Source organism: Magnolia sinica, chromosome 9 (genome assembly GCF_029962835.1).
Source record: "Magnolia sinica isolate HGM2019 chromosome 9, MsV1, whole genome shotgun sequence".
Lineage (NCBI taxonomy): Eukaryota > Viridiplantae > Streptophyta > Magnoliopsida > Magnoliales > Magnoliaceae > Magnolia > Magnolia sinica.
Window position 1 is genome coordinate 76354006 of NC_080581.1, and position 21435 is coordinate 76375440.

General features: G+C 39.1%; 2 protein-coding genes across 2 annotated transcripts in view; one reads left to right on the forward strand and one right to left on the reverse strand.

Moving 5' to 3' along the window:
- The window catches only part of LOC131255719 (uncharacterized), a 91373-nt gene that overhangs the window by 28015 nt on the left and 41923 nt on the right, over positions 1-21435 (reverse strand). The gene's annotated exons all lie outside the window — the stretch shown is intronic.
- Positions 1996-10695, forward strand: LOC131255165 (receptor-like protein 54). The gene is made up of 5 exons (XM_058255864.1): positions 1996-2082; positions 2193-2433; positions 3394-3584; positions 3852-4807; positions 10572-10695. Exons 1-5 carry the CDS (start codon positions 1996-1998, stop codon positions 10693-10695), a joined length of 1599 nt encoding a protein of 532 aa, XP_058111847.1.

Below are 21435 nucleotides of genomic sequence, written 5' to 3' on the forward strand. Positions count from 1 at the left end.
ACAAAAGTTTTGGATTATGTTAATGTTTTTATAATTTCAGTTCATCGTAGTAGGATTGACCTCATGAACCATATGGATGACATATGTACATCATGGTGGACCCAGGAAATTTTCAACCACAGGAATTCCCCCACTTACTGTTTCCAGCTGCACGGCCCACATGAGTTTTAGATCTGCCTCATTTTTGGGTCTACATTATCAGATGATATGGAAAAAATGATGGACATAGTGGATTTCTCACAAATATCATGGTGTGCCCCACCTAGTTTGCGTTGAAGGAAGTTATGCGGTTGGCTTTGGCCGCAATTGGAAAAGGAAGCGAGTTGGCTTCTGAACCAGGCGGATGTTACGTCACCAAGTTCTTTGGCCCCTGATGTATGTGTCGTATCCACACCATCCATCCATTTGGAGATATCATTTTAGGGAGTTAACAAAAGAATTAGGCAGATCTAAAGTTCAAGTGGACCCACCACAAAAAACAGTTGGAGGTGAAGGCCACCGTTGAAACCTTCCTGGTGCTGACCATGATGTTTATTTGAGATCCAACCTATTTATAAGTTAAAAAAGACATAAAATAAGGTAAATCATAAATATTAGCTGGATGGAAAGCCTCCGTGGCCCAAAGAGGTTTTAATGGTAGGCGTTCAATCTCCATTGTTTTCCACAGTGGGGTGTACTTGAAATTTGGATCTTTCTCACTCTTTGGATTATGCCCTAAAAATGATATCACGAAATGGATGGACGGTGTGGATACAATACATACATAATGGTGGCACCCATGTAAAGTGATGAAGTCACGGCAGCTGGGGAGCAAAGAAAAGAAATAGAGGTCACTGAATCCCGGTTTTGGGGGGGGGGGCGGTTTTAGGTTAGCTTGTTAGTACACACCCATGTCAGTAGACACACTCCATGTTAGCCACCCCTGCTAGGGATCCATACCAAGACCTCAAGTGTTGAAACGAGGTATCTCCACTCAGTCTGCCAATTGATCTATGGATCTGGTGCGGTCACCGAATCCCCGCTACTACAGCCCACGTGAGTTTTGGATCCACCTCATTTTAGTCTCATGTCCTAAAATGATCTCTCAAAACAGATGCACCGTGTAAATTTCTCATAAACATTACGGTGGGCCCCACTTAGCATCCCGTAGAAGGAACTTCCTGCTAGGCATGGGCAGGAAATCCGCGTCCCACTGAGGTTCCCCTAGATCCAGAGTTGTATTAACGGTTCAAATGAGATCAAAGTTACGGCCTCACAATGATGTATTTATTATATCCACATCGTTCACCTATTTGAGGAAATCATTTTAATGAATGAGCCCAAAAATAAGTCATATCCAAAGCTCAAGTGGATCATATATACCACAAATAGCAATGGAATAATAATTTTCACCGATAAAACAGTCATAGGCCCACCGTAACGTTTATTGTTAATCCAATATGTTTATAAGGCCAAACAGACCTGGATGAAGAGGAAAAACAAACATCATATTAATCCAAAACTCATGACATGCATTGTGGTGCACTTAATCCCTGGATCTCACTTATTTTGCCTCTCAAGCATTGAGACGAGCATACCAACTGGACGAACGGTTGGGAGATAACACATACCTCATGGGACCACGCAACTTGGTGACGTCAACATAGCAGGCAGGTCGGTGTGGCTGGTACACCAGCCACTCCGCCGTGTATGTAAATACCACAACGCTTTCTCTTCCTCTGATGACTAGCTACTCTTGTGAGCGGCTCTCGTGTGAAATTCGCACGTATGACTCTTTACAGTCGTAGAACCTCTTCACTTTCTGTCTATAAATAAACCTCACGCTTTCTATTCCTACACATCCTAAATTCCCACACCCTTCCATTATTAACTAATGGCTCTCCTCTTTTCTTCTAAAAACCCATCATTTCTCATTCTCTTCTTTTTATCATCTCCTCTTTCTCACTACCCAACAATGCAACCATCATCACTTCTCTGCTTTACTCCACCTCAAGCATGGTTTTCACTTCTCTCCTTACAGGCACAGCCTCTCTACTCTTCCCTCTTGGAATTCAAACAATACCAATTGCTGCTCTTGGGAAGGCATCACATGCGATGGACCCACTGGTCACGTGATCAGCCTCGACCTCAGTGAGCTCTATATCTCTGGTCGGAATGATTTTGAAAGCCTCTTTCGTCTTCGGAGCCTGCAGAATCTGAACCTCGCTTACAATGAGTTTGATGGCTCTCCAATCCCATCTGGGTTTGACCAGCTCACCAGTTTGACCCATCTCAAACTCTCTTGGTTATCCTTTTATGGCCAAATCCCACTGGAAATCTCCCGCTTGACCACTTTGGTTTCTCTCGATCTTTCTCGCAATGAATATCGGAATGGTTCTGGATTTCAATACCTGAAACTCGAAAACCCAAGCATTGGAGCAGTCGTCCAAACCTGTCCAATCTGAGTGAACTCTATCTAGACTGGGTACACCTCTTACTGCAGGGCCAGACCTTAGATTTGCCACTCCCTACTCTCCGCAAGTTGAGCTTAATAGATTGTCTTCCTTGAGGTTCCATCTATGCTTCCCTGTCACAGCTCCATTTCTTATCTGAACTCGACCTCAGCGGAAACAATCTCTCCTCTGCAGTGCCCAGCTTCCCAGGGAGTCTCCGCAAGTTGATCTTACAAGATTGTGATATTTCAGGCTCCATCTATTCTTCCCTTTCACAGCTTCATTTCTTATCTGAACTCGACCTCAGCTATAACAATCTCTCCTCTGCAGTGCCCAATTTCATAGGGAACTTATCCTCATTGACGTCCCTGCTCCTTAAAGACTGTGGATTGCATGGAAAATTCCCTGAGAGTGTTTTCCAGATGCCAAATCTACAAATCATTGACATATCAGACAATCCACTTGTATATATCAATTTTCCGGAGTTCCCTCAAAACAATACTCTACAGCAATTGATCCTTTCATACACTGGATTATCAGGAAAGTTACCAGATTCTCTCAGTAATCTCAAATTCTTGACTCATTTATAGCTCAGAAATTGCAACTTGTCAGGATCATTACCATCACTTTTGAACATTACCAAACTGCAATATCTGTATCTTTCATCCAATAAATTGAGCGGTCCAATTCCATCATCATTGTTTTCACTCCCATCATTACATACACTGGACCTCACAGGTAACCAACTTAGTGGTCAATTAGGCGAGTTCCACAATGCCTCTTCTTCACTGCTGGAGTTAGCTCTATTTGGATAGCAATAAATTGCAGGGGATGATACCGAGATTTATGTTTCAACTTACCAAGCTTCAACTACTTTACCTTTCTTCCAATAATTTTAGTGGTGTTGTGGAGCTTTGCTTATTTCAAAACCTCAAAAAACTTTCCTCTCTGGATCTTTCAGATAACAACTTGTCAGTCCAATATGGCAATGGTAACTCCACATTTACTTCCATCCCCCAGTTTGAATCTTTGTTGTTACGTTCTTGCAACATCAGCACATTTCCAAATTTCTTGAGAAATCAAGAGCAGTTGGGGCAATTGGACCTTTCCTACAATAAAATTAGTGGTGAAATACCCAAATGGATATGGGAGGTTGGCAATGGGTCTTTATACTCTTTAAATCTTTCTCACAATGTTCTGCAGGGAATAGTACCATCTCCCCATCTTTTGTTGATCAGTGACTTACGTGTTCTGGACATTAGCTCCAACAAGCTAGAAGGCTCACTTCCTATCCCACCACCGTCCATCATTTTCTTTTCAATTTCAAACAATAGCCTTGGTGGTGAAATCCCTCAATCAGTTTGCAATGCAACATCCCTAGCAGTCCTTGATTTATCTCACAATCACTTCATTGGTCAGATTCCACCATGTTTGGGTGAGATTGGTGATAGGCTAAGTGTGTTGAATCTTCAAGGAAATGCTTTCAATGGCACCTTACTTCAGACGTTTAAAGAGGGATGTAACATACAAGCGCTTGATCTCAGTGGGAATCAATTAGAGGGTCAAGTGCCAAGGTCTTTGGTTAATTGCAAAATGTTGGAGGTATTAAACCTTGCAAACAATCAAATACATGACACCTTCCCTTTTTGGTTGGAAGCTTTGTCTCAGTTGCGTGTTCTCGTCTTGAGATCGAACCAATTTCATGGTACCATTGGGCATCCTATAACAAATCACCCTTTCCCTCTGTTACAAATTTTCGACCTCTCTTTCAATAGCTTTGAGGGTAATTTGCCATCAAATATGTTCAAGAGCTGGAAGGCAATGATGGATGAGGACAAATCCCAATCTTTGGTCCTTGGCAAAATGATACCTGGAAGTTCCATATACTATCAAAACAAAGTGTCTCTAGTCATCAAAGGGCGACAGATCGAACTAGTAAAGATCCTTACAGCCTTTACTGTAGTGGATCTCTCGGAGAACAAATTTCATGGAGATATCCCAAAATCAATTGGGGATCTAAAGTCCCTCATTGTGCTCAATATGTCCAACAATGATTTAACTGGTGGAATTCCAACATCACTTCAGCATCTAAGGGATCTAGAGTCATTAGATCTCTCACATAATAAATTGTCTGGAGAGATCCCTTGGCAGCTAACAGATCTAACATTCCTTGCAATGTTGAATCTCTCACAGAATTTCCTCATGGGAAAAATACCACAAAGCCGGCAGTTTCTTACATTTAACAACGAATCATTCAAAGAGAACTTAGGATTGTGTGGACCTCCACTATCAAAGAAATGCGCAGATGCAGAGAGTGCACCACCGTCCGCTTTGTCAACATTGCAATCCGAAAGGAAATATGACTGGGAATTAATGTGTATAGGATTTGGAGTTGGATACGGATCAAGTGTAGGGATACTTTTCTGGACCCTAGCACTTTGGAGGAAGGGAAGGAAAGAATTCTATATATTTATTGATGGAATGCTTTCCTTAATTTTTCCTTCCATGGTGTTTCCTAAATGGCAACGATGGTGAGATGATTGGAGCTAGGGTAAATATGTTTGTATAGTTCATGTCTACAATTAAAAAAAAAAAAAGAAGCTTTAGTTGTTTTCTCGTTTTTTAATTTTGTGTATTTTTCTTGGTCTATATGATATGTGTGACAGTTGTTTCTTGTATTTGCACCTACCTAAATGTTGTACATAACCATTTTCAAATCAATAAAATTACAGGTGGTGTGCTCCCACCTTTCTACAAACAAATACAAATAAAATTTAACAATATGTCTCATCTATCTCTTTGTTTTCAAATTTTGGCCCGCCTCAACAACATGGTAACTTAATCTATGAGCTGGATGATCTAACCAATGTAGCCTACCCAGCCAGTGGTCTTTTTTTTTTTTTGCCAATGGTTTAGACAAATGTGGGATAAGAAAACATTCAGACAAAGAGTGGTGTTTTATTTATATTTTTATATTTTGCATTTTTCGATCATCACACACACAGTTCTTTCACCTTCCCACATCTATGTACGTGGGGTGTAAGAGTAATCACTTGTTACTATGTGGTGACTTTTGAGTAGGACTTTTGTGATGCCAAAAAGAAGTGTGGAAATCATCATCTGCTCTCAAGGCACCATAACATGCAGTTTTCTACTTGCAAGGGACACTTGGCCAGTCTAACCAAGCAATATGGGCTGTGCATTAGGTCCAGAACACATTTATTAGGCCACCATGTAAAAATCCCACCAATAAGATGATTCACACCATCTGAACAATAATTATTTAGTGGACAGTCAACATAATTTATCGGAAAGTAGGCCTATTCAGCAGTGAGCTATCCATCTGTTAGGCCCATCATCTATTGCTTAGGGGTCTAAAGAATCAATTTTATCAGAAAATCCTAACCATCCCATCCATGGTTTGGCAATAAATAAATATAAAAAGAAGTCCTACAGCTTTGCTTGCATCCAAACAGAGACATAACAGGCCCCTCCTCCCTCGGGACCTCTACCATGATGGAGCTAATCCAAAGGGATCCAAAGAAAGCAGGGATCAACAGAAAGTAAAGACTACTGCCTCTGGATATATATAACCAGCGTTACCTGTCTGCAACCGGTACTACCAGTAATGAATCCCACCTTATAGATGATTGGCCTGACATATGCTTCTGGAACCCACACGTAAATCATAAAGCTGCATAAAAGCTCAAAACTGAATCTTGCACAAGTCACCTAACAACCCAACGCATAGATTTTTAATTGTCACTTAAGTAGCAAACAACTCTAGAGGCAGTAAGGGTAGAGCAATGCAGGAAACACAGCATATCATAAGCACAACAAATTGCTAGACTGCAGATTAGAATCTATCACCCACACTCAGTAGCATGAATGAGGCACACCTACATAAACAGGGCATAGAGACTGCCCAAGCAGAGGAAAAGCAAGAGGCTGATGCTGGATGACAGTAGACCTATACTACCCACAACTGGATTGTTTGCTTTGATTGTGTGACAAAAGAATGAATTCATAGCTTCTAATTCAAATATAACCTTGCTAATTACGTACCAATGGGTCCAAGACATTGCCCTATTCAATTCTTTAGCATATTCCACAACCACTTGCAAGTCAAGTTCTAGTATTTAGTCCTAAAAACCAAATTGCTTACACTTAATCCGCTCTCTCCTTCCAAGGGTCCTTTGCCATACACGTGCAAAAGTATCGTATGTGTGAGATATTTTTACCCATTTATTAAGTCAAGCTTGGCGTGCTCACCTCCTGGCACATAAGTCGGGCCGGCCCACTCATTAGGTGAGCCACATGTCCTAGCTAAAATGGAAGCGGATTGGCTGGTGTACTACACACCACTGACCTTTTTTTATTTTTTATTTTTATAACACATGCACCCGCCACATACCCATGCACGCCGTAGTGGGATTTCACCACCTATGGGTTTCGAACCCATGACCTCATGTTGAAACTCCTTGGAGTCTACCACTCGGGCAAGGACCGGAAGCCACACACCACCGACCTGATTGGTGTGTTGAAGTCACTAAGTTCTGTGAGTCCCATCATGAGGTATTGTTATATCCCACCACGTTCTGATGATGATGTGGGACCCATAATGGACGCACCATTGCCCAGAAGCCTCCCAAGTTACATAGATATCATGCTACCAATTGGAGGGTTTGGACCATCCAAAACTAAGAAATTTCTAGTGCACTGCTCATTTATGGTGGAAGCTTAATATCAAAAGCTGGGGATCACCAAATAATGAACCCACATGGGAGCATAGACATTTTTTTTTTTTTTTTTTTTTGTACTCAGGATGCTGCATAATTCATCATTTATATTAAGGATAGGTCCTAACAAATTTTAGGCCTAAGTTGTTGTTCACTCCCCAAGTATAGAGTTGTGATGTAGTAATAAACTCAGTAAGACCGAGGTCGAATCCATAGGGACTGAAACTTGTACGTGATCTGGAACTAACTAGATCTAGAACTAGCAAAAGATGTAATCTAAATCAAATAGAATTTAAATAATAATTGTGAAATAAATTATCTAAAACTAAAGAGAAATCAGAGGTAAGAAACTAGGGATTCAGAGGATCTACTTGTAGAGATCAGGGAGATCTTACGCCTGCTTCAAGAATCATGGAAATCAATTGAACTTACCTGATATAAGTTTCAAGAGATGAAAGGTATAGGAATTAGAATGGATTCCATCACCAAACCATGCCCAGGAGACAAAGTAAGCAACAAAATTAAACTAATTACCAACCAATCAACATGTTATGAGGGTTAGGAAGGATACTGTCATCCGACCATGCCCATGAGACTATGGTGAACAACAGGGTTTCCTGACGTCATAAACATAAAAAAATGAAGAAACATGCTCAAAGCCATCGCAGACCTATTGTAATTTTAGTCACAACAGACCATTAAAAACTGAAAACATTCCCTTACAATTAACCGAATACCAAATCCATTCAGTTTAAACAAGAATTAAAGGCATAAAATTCTTCCCATCACACTATAAGCTTCACCCCTTAGCCCTAGCTAAGGGGTTCAGCCAGACATGGATGGCTGGTTCTCTTAAAAATAAAATAACTCAACTTCTCTCTCTCGCAATACCTTGCAATCTTCCAAGCCAAAAAAGATCCCTCTCTCCTCTTCCTTTTTTTCCTTTTATAGAGCAAGGAGGCGTGGTGGAGAAACAACAGAACCGACCCCGCTGGAGCGCGGAATCGTTCGCAGCAGACTCCTCGCTGAACTCTGCTTATGCGCGAGAAAACGCACCAACAGCTGCGTTTGATTCGTTCTTGGGAAGGCAGATTGCTCCACTCCAGCAATTCGACCACGTAGGGACGGTATAAATCTTCATATAAAGCTTATAAACGGTCTGGATCATCGTCTTGATGTACAGGTTTGATGCGCAACGCGTTAGATCGCCCGGAGTTCTCGGACGTCCGCCTAACAGGGCTGACGCTGGTCTCCTGTGGGGTCCTCGATCAGGTTCTAATAAGAAATCTAAACCGTCCATTTGATTCCAACCGAAAAACCAGTCAGGAAAGGTGGGTTTGTTTCAAGTTTGGCGTGACCCATTATACCAGATCTTTTCACCGTCTGTCCTACTTTTGGACGGCTGAGATCCAATCTTTGATCTTCTTTTGAAACTCCGCCACCTAGGCCTGAGTGAGAGGGGCCGTGCAAGTCTTATGGACGGTCCGGATTGGTCCGTCGAATCATGGTGGTGGCCCACAAGAAAGAGCCGCAAGCTCTGTTACGAGTGTCCACAGCAGCGGGAGAGAAGGATTCAAATCCTTCTTAGAAAGAATCGGTCAAAGCTCATCCAATGCACGTGTGCTGTGCACACGCACCATATAAGGTGGGTCCCACCTTGAGGTATATGAGATATCCGCTCCGACCATCTGTTATGCCATCTAATTTAAACGGTTGATACTAGAATTGAAGCATGTCTAGATATCAAGAGGGCCCCAGATTGATGTTTTGTGGGCTGATTTGACCGTTGGGACGTTTCCACAAGGATCCAACGGTTGAATTTCGATGTGTACGGTTAATTTATGGTCCTCAGTCCATGTATGAATTTTCGAGCCGAACGGATGGTGGAAACCTTGTGATCTTGCATTCTGGCTGACTTTCAGACCACTTGAGCTTCAGTTTCTCAATTTCCTTGGATCTCTGGCGTGTAAATCCTTGATCTTGGTCCCAGGAAGTCCCATCCACTGCTTTGGTGATGCGAGCGAGTTAAATCCATATTTTTAGTGTCCTTTCCAGTCCACGCTCGTAGATTCACCTTGCATCACAACATGATTAAAAATAAAGCGTTAAACAGTATTATGCTCATAAATCCAGCTAATAAATGGGGTCTAATATACAATATTTGACCCTCAACAGTTGTAGGGTGACACTCAAAGGTGGAGACAATCCTTTCACACCAAGCTCACTTTAGAAAGCCCCCAGTTGTCAGACATTTCAAATAAAGGTGTCCATGACATAATAAAAATACAATTGAGCTTATTTCCAACCAATCCTCCCGGAGTATAAGCAAAATGCAACTGATAATGAATGAACTACACATGGAAATTCAATATTTACTAATCTAGCCAATGCACCTTATCCTGGCCATCCAATTAATTAACCGCTTCTTGGATGCACCATGACTGAAACCCAAACTGATTAAATGATGTTAACAACTGGATCAATGGATTTACTGCAGACAAAGACAGTAAAAAAAATCCAAGGGGAAGCAACATTTACCAATTGAATAGTCCGAAGTCACACATAAGCTGATTCTGTTCAACGGTCCACTTGAAGGCACAAATCATATGGTTAGGATTGTTGGATGAATGTAATTTTTTAGTTACAACCTATCGAAGATGGGTGGTTAAGCTATTCTACATGAAACATGGTTACATAGGCATGCTACATACATTAACCGAGGAAATTACATGTACATGGCCCATATCACATTTGTGTTACTGTAGTTTATTAGCAACATATATATCTATATATATAAATATATATATATATATATATATATATATATATATATATATATATATATATATATATATATATTTTAGGTACCACAACTTTCATCTTCCTTCAGCATCTCAGATCGACGGCCCATGGTTGGGACAATGGCTACAAAGCCAAATCCAACATTTGAGTTTTTAAAGAGAAGGCCAATCTCCGAGCTTTATGTTATATATATATATATATATATATATATATATATATATATATATATATATATATATATATATATATATATATATATTGTAGGTACCACAACTTTCATCTTCCTTCAGCATCTCAGATCGACGGCCCATGGTTGGGACAATGGCAACAAAGCCAAATCCAACATTTGAGTTTTTAAAGAGAAGGCCAATCTCCGAGCTTTATGTTATTTTTGCTCCTCGTAGCTTCCACATGCTCCACATTGGAGGCAAGATAACAAAATTCAAGGGGAAAGGACTAGTTAGATGCCAAGCAATCTAGTTCAAAGATGAGAAGGCAAAGAGAGATTATAAGGGGTTCATCATCCGATTCTCTTACCGCCCCTCTATAGGAAGATTCCATTTTCTCTTCTCTGTTTGATTCTTTTGGGTCTTTCGAGGCCTCCAGTTCCTCCTCCTCTGCGGCTTCTGAAGGAGATGCTTGTTCTTCAGCAGAATCATTTAATTCGAAAAAAGCAGGGCATGAGAAACCAAAAGAATAGAGAAGATCTCTACCATGTTTAAAAGAGTCAGTGATCCAGATCAACTCATTTGGCCCTAAGTCGAGTCATGATTCACTTGACTCAAGGTTGATGACTCGGGGTGTAAAACTGGGTTGGGTCTCACCGAATTTGATTTGACTCATCCAATTTGCAACCATGACCTGACTAGTATGAATCTTAAGACCATAATCTAAATCATTCAATCCTTGAACAAAATGATATGTTAGTGCCACTCATAAATTTTTTAAGAGGCAGCTAAATCAATGCTTTAAGAAAATTTATCAGCTGCACTCTTATTACAGGGGAGAGTACTATGTTCATTTCTATATGAGGATTTAAAGGGCATGTAACAAAATATCATTGCCACAACATAGAGCAGATGGCACTCAGTGAGTTTGCAAGAGTAAAGACAGCAGTGCATGTATTGAATTTGGCTCCCACTACAGATAACAATAAGCCAATGGTGAAACTTTCATCTTGTGGGTATTTTTCATTTCCCTAGGAGAACTAGAAAACACCATTGATTTCGAAAGTGGCAGTAGCTTTACCTGAATTAACTTCATCAACTTCGGGACTGGTGTTGGGGTGAGAATCTGATAAGTCAGGGGTAGCTCTTCTTTCAGCATAATTGCTAGCATCAACACCAATGTTGCTTTTTTATATTCCACTATGGTTACTTTTACCTTTTTATTTGTAGTCGTTTTCCTCCTGAATCTATAAGGTGAAAGCATGTCACAAATTTCAGAACTCGCAAAGCAAGAAAAATACTTGATTTTAAAGAAAGGGTAAAAAACCCCACAATATACCATTTTTGTACTTCTTAGAAGGATTCTTATTTTGCCTTGAGGCACCGGGTGTCCAACTTTTTTCCTCCTTGTCTGACCTGTAGCGACAACAATGTACAAGATGTATAATGGAAATTGCATTCTCAAAACCATGTACCCTGACTCTTACGGCTACCTGTGAGATTGGATTTTTTATTCCTAATCCCCAACACATGCCAATTTGCCACCTGTACAAGATCAGTCCATTCATCATTTGGGCCCCACCTTGTAACTGGTGTGAACAGATAAAATGGCTCACCTGGTCATTAGGTGTGCTACACATACGCTGGATAATGACCTTAAGTGTCAATTATTTAATCCGTTGGCCTACCAGATGAGCACCCTGACCTAGTCATTGGGCCATGACACATGCATGAAGGCCGTGGGTCCCAGCAGATGAGCAATCCAGATCAAGCACATGCCAGTCAATTGGCATCTTCGAGAAGGGTAAGATTCATAATCCTACCTCAGGCAGAGTAAGGGAAGTCTACTCTGACCAAATGATTAAGATGCATACAATGGTAAGTATTCACAATACCAAATGTAAGTAGCTTGTATTTAATAGCTAATGTTTTATGAATAAAACCAATTAAAGCTAGTGATATGAAACTTATACATAATATGTATTTCTTAAAGATATTTAAAGCATCCAAATCTGCAAAGACTACATCAATAATATGACAGACAAAAGCACCCTTGAAATTATTTACAAGCCATTATGTACAATTATAATAATAATTGATGCAGTACCCTTGCATATAATTTACGACCTATTTATGTATATGCAAGTTATATTTGATTTACACAGATCATGAGGGACACAAGGCAGCATGCCCAAACTGCATATATACTTGTAAGAACTTATAGTATCAAATGTAAGTAGCTTGTATATAACTGTTAATGTTTCTATGACAAAGCCAATTAAAGCTAATGAACATGATCTTACACCATGTAGTCTTTTAAGATAACCTTCCAAATCCTAGAAAACAGAAGCCAAACCAGAATAATATTACAGACGATGGCAAATAAAATAATAATGATAACAACAACAACAAGTTACGAAGCCCCCTCATGTATAATCTATCACTTATTGATGTGTATAAGCATTACTATTAAGTATATTCGAGAATATAATATTGAACCAATACAATGTCTTTTATATCAAAAGCACAACTATATCTACAAATCTGTAATTTTAAGTTCATTTATTTTTTATATGTAGAAAGCTTTTCTAAAAGAGACAAGAAGCATTACAGATGCAGAAAGCATTCCAACACACCGATGCTCACTCAACACTAGAATCCATTTCTTGTTCTCAAAAGCAACTTCTGTAAACTACTGAAATCATTTGTGGCATTTGTATTTTGGCATATATAATGGTGATTGAAAATTGGGCTCAAACACTCCTATCAATATGTGACACCCAACACCTATGTCTGCGCAATTTTCCCATGTTGCATACACAGAACAGAGAATTATAACCACAGAGATTTAAATGTAACTGGATATTGGATTGTATTCAATCAAGACACCATCCCATGTAGAATCCTCATTTAGAGCAATTAGAAGACAAGTAAATTGTACAGAGCAACAAATGCAACAAAGAAGAGTAAGGACACCAGTAAATTGATTCAAATGTTTGAACCTCCTTGCATTCATCAACATTAGGACATTAAGGATGATGTGCAAGTGCAAGGAGAAAATATGTGAGAATATTTTCTAGATAAGTGGAGGACGAGTTCATATCATGTTGCATAGAAAGTTGGCATGCCTTCAGTTGGTGACACATTTGAACAAATTCCATTAGGTTATGTTTATCCTGTGGAATCATTATGGCAAAGATACAAAGACATTAGCTTGTATAAGAAACTTCATCCCCATTCATACAGGCTAGAAAAGGCATAACATTCAGTGAAATGCAGAATATAGAAACTTTACGAAGTGATTGGTTCATAGAATAAATTATAACAAATACTACCCTCTTTTAACTCAAGTGGATGGGATCCAATTATGTTGAATAAGAAGCCACGAGCATACTTCGCATCCAGAAGCCTTTCCTTTATATATTGGAGTACTTTGCTGAGGAATAGCTTCCTAGCTTGTGGGTAAACATCCTGCACACCAAGATAAAGTCAGTTGCAACTAGTGAGAAAGACATTAAAATCTCTGTATAAGCAAGCATCATCTGGTTTTAGACGACAAAAGGCAATGGAACAATCAATACATTTTATTTTAATACTAAGAATGGGAATGCAATGCTAAGTAAACAATCATTTCCAACAAACTTCTGCATGAAAAAAAGAAGCTCATGTTGATGATCTTAAAGTCAAATAAAAGACATCAATTGGTATTTTTTTTATCCATGTACTTTGACAAGCACATGACAACTTTTACTGAAGCGAGTCTTTGATGGGTCTTGTCCACAGTACTGCAAGATGAGAAAGCCCTCTGGTATAATTCTACTTCCAGCTACTTAAAACAAGAGATAATTCATATGCAAATTACAAATGTAAAATGAAGGCAAGGATGGAAATCGCCAAGAGGTGAAATTGTTATTCATGATAGTAGACCTACACTACCTTGATTTTGTATCCTTTGAAATCTCTCCAAAAGAAAGTATGGTCTTTAGGATTTCCAATATGTTTTCTATCCATGCTTGCAGATGAGCATCTTTAAATGGTAAAAAGCTTTTCATGAAGCTTTTAATGCCAAATACCTGCAATGCAAAATCAGAGAGAAAAACAATGAAGAGGAAAAAAGTGAGGATATTAGCAGTGAAAGCAAACTTTATATGGTAACTGGATTGCAGAAAATCATAAAAATTTTAGACAATTAGTTGTTACATGTATTAATATTTCATAACATGAAATAACTAAAGGATAATAAACTAGTCATACCCTGACTGATCTTCAATAAATAAAGTTCATTTTGTTCTACCCAAGAGGTTTTAAAGTTATCTTCTACTTCAGGAAGCAGAGATAAATATATCTAAATGATAAGATCTTATCTAAATGGGAGCAACATACAATAGGATGCATAAGATGGCTCAGTTTTGTAAAGTCTAAAGACGGCTTATGTTGCCGCACTCTAATACTTTGCTTGTCATGATCCAGGAACTATGCTACAGAACAGAGAGGTGGATGATAACTGATTTCAATGGAAGGAACTTGGGTAATGCAAAAAAAATACACAGTAACAATGAGATGCAGCAAGTTATAATATTTTAAGATGTGAGTTATTATGATTTTTTTTTAATCACTTGAGTTTGTCATGATCGACGATCGTTGACTCAGAGCGGCGTATCACCGTATCAAGAATAAATTCTATTCAACAAGAAATGCAAGTCCGAGAACAAGCTAGTGTGTTTCTAATTGATGCATATATGTCTGCAATACAACAAACTATTTTGGGTGCTTTGCTATGCCCACACACAGCTCTGTAGACATATGCACGACCTGGGCATTAGGTGGGCCTCACTAAATAGATGACTTACTCCAAAAGTTGGGCCAATCAACTCATCAGGTGGCGCACACAGATATGTTTCACATTCATACATGTGAGGCCCGATGAGTGGACTGGCCTGATATTAGGGCCAGCCATCTGCATGGTAGAGTCCACCAGATGTGCAGCTCAAATATCCCACACATGTGCTCGATGGCCCTCATGTTTTCTTGTGGACTAAGAAAAAGTCTTAAAAGGCCACAAGATCATCAATTCACTGAATAAGATCATCAAATTGGCTTCCAGGGCACACACCAGTAATACTACATTGTTTAGGTCTTGTGGCCTAAAAATCAGGTAATCTCAGATAGGTACTGTATGAGAAGTATCTGTGCAAATGGGACCCATGGTTCGGTGATCCAAACCATTGGTCTATTGGGCCCTACTGTTGATGGACTGTGAAATCTCCTTGATAGGATATTCCCAACCTTGAATTTTGGTGGCATGCAAGTAGATGGGTAGGAAGAGAAATGCATCAACTGTCCACATTCAACTAAAAAAATTAAGGCCAAGATTGGTGGCCAGGTTTTTCTTGTCTATCTACAGTGGAGCCCAACAGACCAACAGTCCGGATCAGTGGACCATGTACCCTCATTCCTACAAACTGTATGCATGTCCCAGTGTTGAGGATCATGATACATTTTATTCCACATTTCAAGTTCTTCTTATGGAGAACTTCCACAATTCACATTCTTGTTATAGAAACCTTGAGGCTACATTTGGATGCACATGCAAAATGTACTGCAAACATTCATATTAGTCGATAGCAAATAAGGAAAATTAATGATGTTTCGTAGTATTCATAAGGTGGAAGTAGCACTCAAAATGCAGAATTATGCTTGTTCAGATGTCTGACTTACAATTTATGTGATTGTAATATGGAGCCGAAACCATCAATGTGAATGCCAAGTAAAGAAATTACGATTTTGGTTTTTAGGGTGTGTTCGTGTGGAGTATTGAATTCAACCATGATTATTCATCAAATAAAGTTTAAATAACGAAATTGTGATTTCAAGTTATTTGTATGCATTGTGTTGATATGAAGGTATGGACTTGAAATTGTAGTTATGTTACTTTCAAGTTGGGCCTCCAAGAAATATAACTGCAATTTGAGTGCTATTTCCTCATTACATTATTTCTCTTTGTTATTTCATCCTGATTAAACTGGATGTTTGCAATTCAAAAATTGTTACTTAATGCTGTATCTGGTTTCAACAAGAACCATTATGAAATTTCATGATTGATCAATCTAATTTGGCGCGAAATACCATTGAGTTATCATTCAAAAATTGTTACTTACATGTTTTATGTTGTTTCCACTTCTCAAATCATGTTCTACATGGCGTGCAACTGAATTAGTGTGTTTCTGTTATTTTTCAATTGTTTCTGATCTGTTATCAATTTGTTGATAAACCAAATGCACAGAGTCACTTGGCTGCAGTGATTAGTCCCCTCCCTCATGTCCTTTTTTTTTTTTTTTTTTTTTTTGGGAACAGAAATGCTTTCAAAATGAGCTGACATTGTTAGAAAAGGTTCGGCATCCTAATGTGGTTCAGTTTGTGGGAGCTGTTACTCAGAATACACCCATGATGATTGTTTCAGAGTACCATCCAAAAGTAAGCATCTTTGCACTCATATGGAAATTTTCTAATAGCACACTTGGTTGCTGCAGTCTGCTATAAAAGTTTGGTTGTCCAATTTGTGATCTAAAATTTTTTATTTCTTTGGGTTGTCCCATAATTCCATTCTATTGCAGTTTTGCCATACATTTTACTTGTTTACATCGATGTTGATAATACATATGGCATCACTTAAAATATTATTTTGAAGACTGCATTGTCTAGGTAACATTTATGTATGTCATTAAACCAAATGGATTCTTGTACTTCAGTGGATTTCAGGGAGATTTGGCAAATTACCTTCAAAAAAAGGACGTCTACAGCCTTCTAAAGCTCTGAGATTTGCTCTTGATATTGCTAGGTAAGCTCATAACTTGATATTTGGCCACCAACTGATTGTTTTTTAATTGAAGATGATGTGGTTTTCACTGACTCTGTTGGTGACAGCAAGTAATCAAAAGCTATATCGCTTTTCCCTTAGTTTTTTCTCTTGTGGGGACCTATGATACCACCAAACCCACAAGATCTGACAGTGATGTATAGCTTCATCCACAATTGGGTCAGCAATTTGGACAATCTGGATTTCTGAACAGCTAAAAGTTGTAATTTATCAGATATGTGTATCATTACAAGCTATGTAGTAGATAGTTTGTATTTAGAGAATTCTATAAGACTATCTGTATCTCTTGTGTTCTTTGAACTGACTCTGAACATGTCTCATCACATTCTGGAATCAGCCAGCTTGTTTTCACCACATTGCAAAGTGGGACCGCACGGGACAACTTCCCGACAAATCAACAATCATTGTTTGGCGGTCTGAAACACAATGAATGGGGATTTGGAGTGTGAGCTAATTTTAACTGCTAATGTGTGCTACTTCTTGATGAATATAAAATTGCGGTTAGGTCCTCTTTAAGCTGGATTGGGCTTGGGCTGACCCTCTGGTTGGAATTGGTCAGGTCAAGTATGGTTACCTGATTTGGCAATTCTGCTTATATCCTTGTGCTTCTCTGTTGGAATGTAACTCTTTAGAGATGGTAAGCTTGTTTTGCTCTTTCTCTCTCTCTCTCTCTTTTTTTTTTCCTCTCTAACTTTTTGGTTCATGCAAAATTCATTTTTTGGTGATCTTTTTGGTCCATGAACTTTGCACCATTCCTCAATTTGGTTTTCTTTTTGTTAGTTTCTATACCATGACTTGCATTGATAACTTTGCTTATTATGTGGAAGTTTTACGGCACTTCTTTCTATTGTAGTTGTTTATCATTGTTATCTTATTCACTTTTCTATGCTAGATGAAAATTGTTGTTTCATGGAAGTAGATTGACAAATTTGCCTTCTATGTGTTGCATTTTGCAGGATTCTGAGCTATATGATATTAAGGATGAGGATATTGATAGTGTTTTTAATCGTTCCCAGCCTTTGCTCTTTATAATTTTGATGAATAACAGTTTGTTATCTGTTTTCTCAGGAAACCTCTCGTTACAAATATCATTTGGATGAACTTACTTGTTCAGGCAAGTATCTATTCTCTTATGCAATGTGTTTCTAAAATTTATCATCATCACCAGAAAAAGGTACGTGTCTTTTTGCCATTGTCTAATCTTTTATTTTCCCTTGAACAGCTTTTACCCTGCTTTCAGAGCTTGCTAGTTTCAAGTAAAAATCCATATACACTGCAATGAATATTTTATATTGCACAAAATCTTCTTTCTGTGGGAAATAAAAGAAGAACGTTAACATGTTGGTTCAAGTGCAATTCTAATTCCATGAGCTATTTATGCTCAGTTTCCACGAATAATTTGCATTATTTGGTTGCAGCAATTATAATCCTCTCAGCCAAATGGAACAAGATTGGATCGTTAAGCCAATCATTTTAACAACCATCATCTGGCCTTAGAAAGACCAAATTGGGGTGATCTTACAATGGAACTGACTATTTTTTCCGTGTTTATTGCACTCCTGATCGGGTCACTCTTCACCAATCTGATCATCAGCTTCTTCAACATCAATAAGGGCATTGCCAACATCATGGCCACAATCAACATCAGGACCGCAACGTAGTGTAAGTTCCTCTTTATATTGGTTTTCAAGTTTTTTTTTTTCAAGAGGTGGTTGTGCAAAACATGGTTGTGCAAAACACATGCCAATGTGGCATATGTGACTGAGATCTGAGCCATTCATTGGGTGGGAGCCACCACAAACATAACCAGGCCTAAAAACAGGTGAAGATTCGTGTATTCGACTCAGTTGCTAGAGGAACAGCAGTTCTTTTCACTTATCCCCTCGATTTAGTCTGGACCAAGTTGGCATATCATGTGAAGAACTTTGAATTGTGAGCTACTTTACTACTTCGCGTTGCCTTACTTCTCCACCTCTACCTCCACTGCTCTACCCTATGGTTTTGCATCTACTAAAATTTGAAAGTTCGACTGTTCTGTTTCATTTCTTCAAAGTTGCCACTTGGGTGTAACTGGACTGAACCTGAGGTGTTTTGGTTTTGCTTATTTCAACCCACACCCATTTACACTTTAATCTTTTGATTATTTTTTTTCTCCTATAGTTTCTGCGTCTTTTCTGTCTTATTTGGATTGAGTTTATCTTGCTTTTACATAAGCTTTGATGGAGATGTGAGTACAGGTTATATATACAGAAGTTTTCTTAATATTTCTGACATGGGTTTCTCTTATCTTCTGATTTTTCTATAGTTGATTCAGAATTTCTTTCTTACTTGAATTGGGTTCTTATTTTTCCAGAAGTTTTATTCAGATATTATCACAGGCTCACAGCATTTTCCTTAATGTTAGGGACTTGGGTTTTTGCAGTCATTTGGTTTTTCTGTGCTCTTTTGAAAACATCTCTCTTGCTTTAAACTGGGTTCTTGCATGCTCATAAGCTTTCATGGATATGATACTACTAGTTATCAGTATAGCAGTTCACTCAGTGTTCTTTATTTGGGTGATAGTAGAATTTTTCATTGACTGGAAGAGATGTTTGGATGATGAAGAAATAAAACATGAAAGAGTTGATAGAAAATTTATGGTTCTAAGTGAGGTTGTTGTTCTTTGTAATGTTTTAATCTCTATTTCCTATTTGGGTTTTCTTGTTTTTGAGACATCGCGAGCAGATTCAAGTTTTGTCGAGTTTCATCGAGTTTTCTTTTTTCAAGTTTTATGAGTTTTGACTAGTCAAGTGGACTGAATCTTGAACAAGTCTCGACTGAATTGTGACTAAATTGATTTTTTTTTTTTCCTTCCTTTTGTCAAGTCTTGGTTAAATCTAAAATTTTCTTAATGAAATCATGTGGAAGTTTTCAGAATGCTGGAAGTGGGAACATGTGGTTCCATTGTATTTCATGATAACTAAAAGTCGTCTTTCTTTCTTTCTTTCGGATATAAATTGTAAGACCCGTGTCCTAGTCCATACCGTTCCGTTCGCTTCCGTGGTCCTTCCGGTCGAATTCCGGCAACCTTCACATCGTATCCGACGATTGCGCGCAATCCTAAGCCGAGTCCTGCATACCGAAGACGGCTCGACTCGAAACTTGTATCTTAGCGATCGCGCCGTCGCCGCGGTTCCAACGCAGCGACCCGCGTACCGAACCGATACCTCGGCCAGGAGATGTGGGCCTGCGTTCATTCCGAAGAAACGTCGTGTGTTGCGAATATCGAGAGAATCTCTACGATATGTCCCATCAATCAATCGATCAATCAACGTCAAGTACAACCATACCTTAAGTACAACCAACCCATCCCTCCTTTTCCCTTAAGTCAACTCTCTCTCCCCTCACCATCCCTCTTTTACAATTTTTCAAACAAACCCATCCCATTTTTACAAAAAATTCAAAATCTTCCATACCTCTTCATTACAACCACCACTCCATCCATCCCTTAATCCCATCATTTCTCTCTCTCCCTTATTTTTCAAAAACACTCTCCCAAGCAAAAGAAAACTCCATACATCCAAGCTTTTCCAAACTATCCCAAAGCAACAAGTGTGGCCCACCCTCTCATCTCCCATCTCAACCATTCATCTTTCATCAACCACCATTAAAAGTAAAGGCAAGGAGCTAAGGAGGTTAAGGGACCAAGAAGAAGGAAGATAGGTGGGTGATTTACCGTTGTTTTCGATTTTAGGGCCCACTTGTTGGTGGGACTCATTTTGATGTATGTGATTTAATCAAGAGGGGCCCATAGTGGCGGGGTCCCTCTATCTCACCGTGTCTCTCTCTCTCTCTATGTATCTCTCTCTCTCTCTCTCTCTCTCTCTCTCTCTCTCTCTCTCTCTCTCTTGTTATGGGTGTGATCCACTAGATCCACATCGATTGTGGACCCACCATGATGGATGTATTCTATCAACGCCATCCATCTGCTTTATCCATCCCATCCAGTGGGCCTGACCTGGATGATGGAAAACACAAATATTAGACCCATTAGGTGGGCCACGTTCATGTGGGACCCACCTTGATGACATGTGGGCCACCTACATGTGGGATCCACCATGATGATTGTGTTATATCCATGCTGCTCGGCGTCCAGGAGACGCTGGACAGTGGCTAACATGGAGTGTGTATACTGACGTGGGTGTGTACTAACAAAAAAAAATATTTGCTTTTGAGGTGGGCTGTCCATGTAGGCCCCACCTTGATGCAGGTACTTAATCCAAGCCGTCCATCCTCTTCGTCAGATCATTTTAGGCGTTGAGTCGAAACATGAACTTCATCTGGTTTCCTGGCAGGCCATGGTATAGGAAACAATGTTCCTACCATTGATACACTCCCTAATGCTTCTGTACATCAAAAACCATCCAATATTGGACTCG

Excerpts from the sequence above, each read along its gene's own strand:
- LOC131255165 (XM_058255864.1), top strand. The coding sequence starts at position 1,996 with ATGGTTTTCACTTCTCTCCTTACAGGCACAGCCTCTCTACTCTTCCCT. Across the intron at positions 2,083-2,192 it reads CAATTGCTGCTCTTGGGAAG|AATCTGAACCTCGCTTACAA; the intron begins GCATCACATGCG and ends CGGAGCCTGCAG. Across the intron at positions 3,585-3,851 it reads TACCCAAATGGATATGGGAG|ATTCCACCATGTTTGGGTGA; the intron begins GTTGGCAATGGG and ends TTCATTGGTCAG.